Source organism: Schistocerca americana, chromosome X (genome assembly GCF_021461395.2).
Source record: "Schistocerca americana isolate TAMUIC-IGC-003095 chromosome X, iqSchAmer2.1, whole genome shotgun sequence".
NCBI lineage: Eukaryota > Metazoa > Arthropoda > Insecta > Orthoptera > Acrididae > Schistocerca > Schistocerca americana.
This window is the reverse complement of record NC_060130.1, coordinates 583187334-583197973: the sequence shown is the minus strand read 5'-3', so window position 1 is coordinate 583197973 and position 10640 is coordinate 583187334. Positions and strand designations below refer to the sequence as shown.

At 36.0% G+C, this 10640-nt stretch overlaps 1 protein-coding gene across 1 annotated transcript in view; it reads right to left on the bottom strand.

Annotated features, from left to right (window-relative positions):
- Nucleotides 1-519: 519 nt before the first annotated feature.
- LOC124555493 (protein FAM91A1) overlaps nucleotides 520-10640 on the bottom strand; it is a 169651-nt gene continuing 159530 nt past the window's right edge. The window contains exons 13-14 of the mRNA XM_047129418.1: nucleotides 10046-10185; nucleotides 520-1764 (exon numbers count right to left, since the gene is read on the bottom strand). Of these exons, the coding sequence (XP_046985374.1) occupies nucleotides 10063-10185 (123 nt within the window). The 3' untranslated portion in view covers nucleotides 520-1764; nucleotides 10046-10062. The remainder of the gene's footprint in view (nucleotides 1765-10045; nucleotides 10186-10640) is intronic.

Sequence of the window (10640 nt, the reverse complement as noted above, 5' to 3'; positions counted from 1 at the left end):
ACAGCACGAAAAGAATAATTTTTATTCCAACCACCTTCACTTAAGAAACAGTGAGAATACAAACCTAAAAGAAACCATACTAACATTGTACTTTCCCAAGCAAAAATTCCAAATCATGCAATCAGCTTGTGTAGCTGCCAGTCAGTTATAAATACCATATGGATGTAAAGAAAGGGATGCAATTATTTAATTTAATGAAGCTACAGTTTTTGCCAAAATATGCAGATTATCAATATCATCATATTATCTACAACTAAGAAAAATGGAATGATGTGTTTATCAGTACACCATGTGCTTCATGCCTTCTTGCAGTGCTTCATGCCTTCTTGTAATATGTTGTATGAAAATTGAGATTTTTATGATAATTATACTATTTTGAACTTTAAATTATATGTTCATCTCTGCCAATAAATGCTGTGATTGATACCTGACTATGAGAATACTAGGTCAAAACAGCAAATGGTGTAACAGACAGAAAGCACAATGTTTTGATGTAACACACTACAAAAAAAAAAAAAAAAAAGACATTTGAGGATAATCTGCTCTGAAACCATGTCAGTTTACCTGATACAGAGATCCACAAACATATGTGGTCTATGTTACTTCAATTATTCATTTTATGCAAAATTTCATCTTTCAGTTTACACACTGAAAAGATCAGTCCATGTCATACAAATACTTAGATAAAACTAAAAATGTTATACACAATAGCTATTATTCCCATGTGTACCTTACAAAATACCAATAGAAGAAAACCATGTAGCCTTATGAGAAATTTTGCACCTGCTTATTACACAACACACTTAGGCCATGAAAGTTCAGATTGTTTCATGCACAGCATCTTTAAAAACAAAAGAGAAAACTTTTACATACAAATACACATGAAAACGGAAGCAGATGATGAGCCTTCCAAACAGAGCAACAATCATTAGAGTTCAATAGTCATACATCTAATATAATTGTACCAAAGAATGAAGCCCAGACAATTTGCATAAAGCTGTTTGATTGAACAGCTAGGAACATGAACCACTAAATTTAAAGAATACTAAATATTTTTTTTTCCAACAGGCTCCTGTGATGATCTACAACAACAATACTAAAATGTGAGATAGAATTACAATGCTTTCACTTCTAACTCCCTATAAGTATCTGGCAATGAGAAAAAGCACCAAAGACAAATTATATCAATTGCACATATATTGAAAAAGAACATCAACAAACAATACCATTAAAGAACAATATTGTATTGCCCAACAAAAGCAATAAAATTAAAGTTTACTACAATATTATTGGAAATAAATATTTGCCAATAGAGTAATATCTATATCTTAAAATGTAATGTTACAAACATGTCATTGGTACTGTAATGACAACTGATAACTGCAGTCTGCTATTATCTACCTGGTCAGACAAAACTGGGATTAGAATACAGTAATGGTGATAACACACTGCTGAACCTATTGGCAACAACAATGAAGGGCAACTGTTGAAGGAATGGTTTAAAAGTAGCTACAGGTATATACTCAAATAAACATAACTAAACAAAATATAGATTGAATTGTACAGAAACTAAATTCTGTTTAACCTGTCACACAAGAGAACTATCAGAGGTAGAATTTTGTACCTCTGGCTGCAAGTGGAATTTAAAAACTCATTCAAATTGATAGTTGGTGGATAGTTGAATATGATACAACACAGAATTTCTCTTTGTCAAAGAAACCAGCCGAAGATCAGGAAATGTCAGTCTGCTTGAGAAACAGCTACCTGAAAAGAAAAAAGGTTCCAGATATGAAAAAAGGCAAAATCTTAGAAATTAGGTATTCAAAAAATGATGGGCAAAGCCAAATTTCAATGGCTAGTTTTGAAAACAATTTTTAATTTCATTGTGCATGTAGTAGTGGCAGTACTACTACTACTACTAAACAATTTTTAATTTCAGTGTGCATGTAGTAGTGGCAGTACTACTACTACTACTACTACTACTACTAGTAGTAGTAGTAATACTGCCACTACTACATGCACAATGAAATTAAAATTTTTTTTCAAAACTAGCCATTGACTACTACTACTAGTAGTAGTAGCAGTAGTAGTAGTAGCAGTAGTAGTAGTAAAAGCAGCACATGGGAATATATGTTACAATTATATCTTTCACAAAGTACCAGAACCACAGGGAAATACAATTCGGTACTTTTGTTAAATTACTAGTTGACAGAAAATCCAACAAGGTCTCACTCGAATTCAGCTTCCTGCTTAAATACTCTGTGGCTCCTAAGCCCTATGAGAGGGGGAGAGATGGTATTCTATCCCTGGAGGCCCAGACTGCTGCAATGTGTCCATTTCATACATTTATCAATCATTTCTTAACATGTTCGAATGTAAGAAAATGTAAGCATAACTTTTAGAGTTTTAATTTATAGTGAGAAGAATGTAACCTTCTCTGTTAGAAAAAGTACTCAGAAAAGGTAACACCAGGCATTCAGTTATGGACTGTGGGTCTCCTTTAGTAATGAGTTAGTCTGCCTTCCATATTACTTAGCTCACTACTACACAATGAACCAGAGGAAGGCAGAAAAAAGCCACTCTTTCATGTAGTGTCAACTTCCTTTATTGTCTTCTTTGACATATTGTTGTAAAGTTCGCTATGAGTAATTTCCCTTTGTTCGGATAGTTAACTTTCCCTTCTCAGTGTCCTTACGTAATCAACAGCCAAACACAGCACTTCCTGACATACTTTTTGGTTTTACACAATGCCACGTGCAGTACTGTGTCCACTGCATGGCGTCTTATTGCTTACTTTCAGGATAGCTTTGTTGCCTTCAAGAGCTCTCTGTTGTGCCAAGAAATCCAAGAGTGTGACACAAAATTTTACAGTGCTGGAGGTACAGCCTGTTTGAAGAAGCTAAGCTAGATATTTTACTTTATTATGTTCTTCATCTAATTCCATATAAAAAAACAAAATAAAGATATGTGCAGCTGCTGGACTTTTTTTCCTTTATCAACCAGAGACTTTTGTCCAATGGACGATGTGTATACATCAGCCAACAGCTTATTAAAATCCAGCATTGCCAGCATAAACAACCACCCACAAGGGAACTGCCGTACAGCATCAACATTTGTTGCTTACATCAAACATCTAATATTGTAGGACAGGCAATAGCCTTCCATACAACACCCACTTCACAGGAATCTTGACACTGAACTGTCAAATGACGTTCCAGTGTAGTGAAGTCAGTTGTCATATTACAACCTAAATAGAATGGTATACAGGGAAGGCCATACCTAGAACTAACAGTGTAGTGGTTCAGAAGAGGATCACTGCAAAGATGGTCAAAATATGTTGGTTGTAATATTTGTATTTATTTTCAAAGTGATGCAGACTATTGCCCAAAAGAATTTTATCCAAACTGACACTGACAAGGAAGCCTACACCCTTATATATACACTGCTGCAGCAGAAAGCCATGGACAGAGGACGATGTCCTACATGGAGGCACATTAGGGCCAGTTCAAGCTACCTCTGTGACCATATGTATGAATGTCATGGTTGGAAGCTTATTGTTCATCACTTCCAACCAGTCTTCTGACCATCGGAACACAACCTTCAGACTCGACGCTGCATCAGTGCAAATGAACAGCTCATTATCCACAATATGTCCTTAACAAGCGTCCTTGAATGTTCCACCAACTTCGTCATTGGTACACGTTCCAACATGCACTCTTACGCAGCAGAATGCTAATTCCTTCTTTTGAATTCATAGAAGAAGGAGGATCTATTTGATCGTCCATATTATTTCCTCCAGTGGGTGCATCTGTTGAATCATTTTAAAGGCAGTAAGGGAATCACAGTAGACTTCTCTCAATCAAACCTAGTCCACTACAGTACCTTCAGGATTACATATGGTTATCATTTGAAATGAGTACCAAAAACATGTTCAAATCTTTATAATTTAAAACAGGGGCGAACATTTAAACAGTTTTTGCGTGAGTTGAGAAACTGTCCTGTTTCATATATAGCATTATGATCAGGGAAAATGTCTTAAGCATTTCTGGAGCAGTACTGTAACACACAACAGTAGATTTTTCACACCTGACAGCGTGTTACATGTTGCACATATTACCGAATTCAGTTGCCACACTGAGAAAGTGTAGTTCTGAACTTAAGTGTTTGCATCTGCAGAAGTCCTGACTGCTTCTCTCAGTGTTTGGTTGGGGGTGACAAAGCTGGAGCCTTGATGATAGTGATTGAGCAAAATTCTCCACAGGTATCTGGCCTGGAAGATCCCATTCTTTGTAACAGTATTAACAGAACACCTTCAGCTTCTCAACTGACATGTTTCTGATTTTCTACCTCATGGTCCATGATTTTTTTAAATGGTTTACGATGTTCGGACCTCCTCACAGCAACAACTGGTGACACTTTGGTTCAATTACAATGCTCACAACAATACAATCAGGTTTTAGCCTTCATAATTGGCTGTTCTTGAACCCTTGCAGAACAGACCCTCTGTCCCAGACTGCAGAGTGAAACTTGTCACTCTATCAAGTTTCATACTATCTTCTGAGCTGTCTGTAAGATTTTGTCATGGATTTATTGACAGTGTGGCAGATCATGTTGTTGTTGTTGTTGTTGTTGTTGTTGCTGTTGATATGATCCATATATTCTTGGATGTTGTCTCTATGTTCAAACAAAGATAATTGGTGATACATTGTAGAGTTTATGTTGCTGAATACCAATCTGCGTAGATTAATATTTGGTGCTTCTATGTCTAGCAAATATATCTAGATCAGGAAATAGCCACAGGACCCTTAAAACTTCACCACTTTCACAAAGCAATGGGTTTGAGGGTATAAGGAAACAAAGAAATGCCAATGGCAGAGAATGACTTTGTCATACTGCAAAGTGTCTGCTCTGCTCCATGTTCAGGAGATACAGATCCTCTGACAACAGGTGGTTCATAATAGTTCAACATACAAAGGTGGAATGGGCAGGGGAGCTGTATATAATGTTACACAGACCCTTTTGAATCTTCCAGTCCAAATACGAAATATTCCATATGTACCCAGAATCCATTTGATACTCCACACATTTTATTTTACCCCATCTTTTCATAAGATGGTGATGCTACAATGGTTACTGTGTTGTTTGTGGGACTTACTGGTTCTGCTATATGGTTTTAATATAAATATCAGACGTCTTGGATCTCAACTTCATGATTTCTGCAAAAGTTTACATAAATGTGTGACAGTTAATAAGGTGTTCCGATTTCATATTCATTTCTTCATGTTTTTCACATGATACACGGTCCTTACATTAAATAACGATAAGTTTTTAGCCAAATGGATTAGGAGCATGTGCCATTTAGGTGAAAGAAGCCAGCATTTACAAGTTTGGGCAAGACTGATGAATTGAAGGTAGATACAAATGTAGCTCTCTTTTCTTGTTCATCATTTGCCTTTTTCATTATATTTATCACTTCTCTGAAACTTTTCTATTATCAAGCTATTTAAACCATGAAGTCTTTTGTCGTGGATTTCTTGTATAACATGTTCTTAGTGTATATACCATGTGAATTTGGGAGATGTTCCCATACCTTGGCTTCCCTACCATCCATGCTATGTCAAAGATGAGGTCTTCTTCTGGTAATTCAAACTCATTGCTCCATTCTATAATTTTGTTCCTGATTTAAAATGTTCTGTTGTGTCATATACAGTTTTAAAGCTAGCTTGTTCCTTTTCCAACATGAATGAAATGAAATGAAATTAAATGTGTGTGAAACTGTGGCCTCCCACTGGGTGCAAGTCCTTTCAGTTGACACCACTTCAGTGACTTGCATGTTGATGAGGATGAAATGATGATGAAGACAACACAAGACAAGACAAGACAAGACAACATCGACCATCTGAGCGGAGAAAATATCTGATCTGGCCAGGAACTGAATCTGGGCCCCTCCCATGATAGTCTGCCATGCTGACCACTCACCTATGGCAGTGGATATTCCCAACTGAAACCCTGCAATATTTTTCTGTGGGCTGAGGATAACATTAGTGAACATCTTTCATATTACAGAGAGAGGATTGACAGGACTCTAGTTTCTTGCGTCTTATACTTCTCCTTTCTTGTTAAAATAGAAAAACTACACCATCGTTCCACAGTGGAGAAACTGGTTTACTCTGTACACATTTAGTAAATAATATTGCAAGTCCCTTTTGCATTACTTTTGCTCCAGATCCAACAATTTCTATCAAAACACCATCTCCTGATGCCTCTCCTTTCTTCATACACTGACTGGCTTCGTACAAGTTCCTCTTCTGGGATTACTTTTGGGAAGTCTTCATTTCCATTAGCAACTATGTGTGTTTCTGATTCGTCTTTCAAAATACTCAAAGAGTTAAAGAAATATTTTACCGCTTTGTACAATTTTGTCTCTGTTGTTGGTTACATTGCCATCTGCTATCTTAACTGATGAAATAATGTGTCTATCCAACATAAACTTCTGTTCTGTCTTCTTGATACTATCTCTATTTTCACATGTTACCCTAACCAAATTTTCACTATACTCTCACATCTTCTCACAGATATTTCCAAATAGAATCTGCTGAAGTAAACAAAATTATTATTTTCCTATTATCGGTTGTTTGGAACTCTTGTATTCTCTATAACAGCTGTTTCTTTCCATCTGAGTTTTTATTTTCATTTACCTTCCTCATATCTGAAATATGTTTTGCTGTTTGTGTAGGTATCTGTTGACTTATTGCCCATACTGTGTAACTATAATCTTAATTTACCAGTATGTTTTACTAGTTTAACATCCAGTATACTTCCCTATACCTAAAATAAATTCCCATGACCTACTTTTCCGACTTCCTGTCTGATTAGCCAGAGAGAGAGAGAGAGAGAGAGAGAGAGAGAGACTATGCTAACAGCAACGTGTTTAGGTGGGTACTGGAGACCAAAAGATACAATGCACTTCTTAATTTGCTTGATGACAACTATGTTCTGTGAAAGTTGGTTGCTTTCCTCCACGCAAAGACAATTCAGAATATTTTTGGAAGCTTGGCATATTATGATGCTCCTCTGGCTCTTTTGATTACACAGGCCAATGATGGAAAAACTTTTTTGCTGAAAATACCTTATTCTTATGTTTTTTAGGGTGGGAAATCCAAATATGATACTTAACAAACTGTATCACCCACCATTTCTTCACATTTTACAGTTAAATTTATTAAATTAAGCATTTTTTTTAAATTTAAAAGCTTTTATACACTTAAAATAATTTAAAAAGGAGGTGTAATAAATGTAGATGACATTGGTAGCACTGCTGAAAAACATTTGCTGGCAAAAAAAGGTCGATTCTATTTTTGTGTTAACAGATGGTTTTTTGTTTACTGTCGACATAACTTCACATTCCCATTTCCTGTACATGTGCTCAGGACAATGTATAATCATAGTTGCAAAAAATCTGCTGACAGTTTTTGTCATATTTGTGGTGAATTTGTGATTAAAAAACACCAAAGAAACATTACAGACTTTGTGAAAAAGGCTTATCTATCACACTTTGGATCTAAACTTGGTGATCAAGATAAATCTTTGGCACCGCATAAGGTATGTTATGTGTGTGTTGAAGATTTGAGAAAATGGTCCAAAAAGGAGAAAAAAAGCCTTTAGGTTTGCTGGTCCTATGATATGGAGGGAGACAAGAAATCATTCCAATGACTGCTACTTTTACAGTGTTGATATTACTGGTCATAATTCGAAAAATAAGAAGGTAATGAGCTACCCTAACCTTCCGTCTGCCATCTGATCAGTAGGGCATGGTGTAGATTTGCTGGTTCCTGAACCACCAAATGATTTAAATTCTATTCCAACAGAAGTATTTTCTGATGTACAATGTGACATAACCAGATGTTGATGAATTCCACTGTAATACAGAAACTCTAGAGCCCAAATTGTTTACTCAGACCGAGCTTAACGATTTGGTTAGGGATCTGGGCTTAACGAAAGAAGAAGCTGAATTGCTTGGCTCTAGATTAAAAGAAAAGAATTTATTGGCAGTTGGAACCAGCACATACATGTATAGAAAGAGAGAACAGCAATTTTCCAAGTTTTTTCAACAAGAAGGTGATTTAGTGTACTGCTCAGACATTCCTGGTCTGATGAATGAGTTTGGTACTGAATACAAAAAGGAAGACTGGAGGCTGTTTATTGATTCATCCAAAACTAGTTTAAAATAAATGTTCAAATGTGCGTGAAATCTTATGGGACTTAACTGCTAAGGTCATCAGTCCCTAAGCTTACACACTACTTAACCTAAATTATCCTAAGGACAAACACACACACCTATGCCCGAGAGAGGACTCGAACCTCCTCCATGACCAGCCGCACAGTCCATAACTGCAGTGCCTTAGACCGCTCGGCTAATCCCGCGCGGCACTAGTTTAAAAGCTGTTTCATTACACAATGGTAACATGTAAGCATCTATACCTGTTGGATATTCTGTACATATGAAATAAAGCTATGAAAGCCTAGAAATAGTGCTAAATAAATTAGGCTATTCCGCTCATGGATGATATGTGGCAATCTAAAAGTAACATGCATGCTCCTTGGTTAGCAAGGTGGCTTTACCAAATTTCAATGTTTCTTGTGTGAATGGGGCAGTAGGGCTAGGGATCAACACTGGTGCAGAAAAAACTGGCCTGTGATGGACTATTTAAAACCTGGTGAGAAGAATATTCTACATAAAAACCTTGTAGATCCAAAAAACGTACTCCTATCACCTCTACATATAAAGTTAGGTCTAATGAAACAGTTTGTAAAGGCTTTGCCAAAAGATGGACCATGTTTTAAGTATCTCTGCCAAAAGCTTCCTCACCTTTCAGAAACTAAACTAAAAGAAGGCATCTTTGTCAGACCTGACATTAGAAAATTGATGCTTTATGTTAACTTTGAATCCACAATGACCTTATATGAGAAAGAAGCAAGTTTATCATTCAAGCAAGTCATTACAAAGTTCTTAGGAACACCCAGAATATGTTTCTATTACAGCTACAATATTAAAGAAGTTTGAAACTTTAGGATGTTTAATGAGCTTGAAAGTTCACTTTTTGAACAGTCGCCTTGATTACTTCCTGGACAATATGGGAGATGTTAGAGAGGAGCAAGGAGAGCATTTTCACCAAAACATTAAAGTGATGGAAAAATGCTACCAAGGCCACTGGAACACCAACATGATAGGGGACTACTGTTGGTCACTTCACCGAGAAGTTCAGCAAACGACTCATTGTAGAAAAAGCAATGCAAGAAGCATCAAAGAAAAAAGAGAAAGAAAATACAAACCAATTGCAGCTGACAAGTGAAACCTCTATAAACACATATCATTGTTTTAAGTAGCTTACAGTAAATACAAACCATGCTTATTTTGTACTAAGGCATTGATCAATTTCCCCATTTACCATATACGATAAGATTTTTATAGTATATAATAAAAAGCATATAGCTCAGAAAGTATGGGTGATACAAAAAAAACTAAGGCTAGATTTGGATTTGGCTCATAAAAATCCATAAAGATCAGCTATCAAAGTCAGCTATCAAAGTAAAAAAAGTTTTTCAAAAAAATTTTTTCTTTGGCCTGTGTTATCACCATTTCTGAACAAATATAATCCAACTGCCCTCTCTCTCTCTCTCTCTCTCTCTCTCTCTCTCTCTCTCTCTCCCCCCCCCCCCCCCCCACCTACACACACACACACACACACACACACACACACACACACACACACACAATCCCTATCTATGTTCACACACTATGGAGAGAAAGTGTGCAAATTAGTTATCATATATAAAGACATGTTATGCTACTGAATGTCTTCTACACTGACTCTACAACATAGTGCAGATGGGCAAAAGATCTGATAAAACCATCACAACTAAAAGACCACATTCTTAAAAAGCAAATTTCTACTAGATAATTTAAAGTATAAGAATAGTCTTTGAGAACTTTTTACTTAGTTGACAGGCTTACCCATATTAACATCAAAAACATTAAGATTACCTTTGTTGTGACAGTTCTCATTTTCCATCCCAAGTTTTCAGCTCCCCACCAATAAACAGAAGATTTCTTGTAGGCAAAACAACATTACTGAGCTGTTTATTGTAAATATTGCTTAACTCTTCCTGAAGGACTGGTAACTCCTTGAAAAAAGAAAGAATGAGGATTTATGGGATGTTTCATAAAACAAAGGAAAACATGTAAGTAATAAGTAATCTGAAAACAATATATTTGAGAAATGAATATGTATGCGTGTGTGCGGGGGGAGGGGGTCAGTGATTGTACACTTGCACACAGACATGTTGTTTGTAGAGCACTCAACTGTCTGCTAAAATAAAATAAATGTATTCAAAATTTATAAAACTGAAAAAAATTATAAAACTTAAAAAAATATACATAAGGTGAAAACTCAGTTAAAACTGCACTCACACTCTTCCATTTTTACATGACCAATCACACTCAAATACAAAGATTGCGGAACTGTAAATATGGGCTATGGTCCAATATACACTGTTAAAACACGGGCAAAATGCCACTGTGCAGGATGAAACAACAAAAGAGGAAAATGTGTCTCATTTATGATATTAAAATTTCTTCA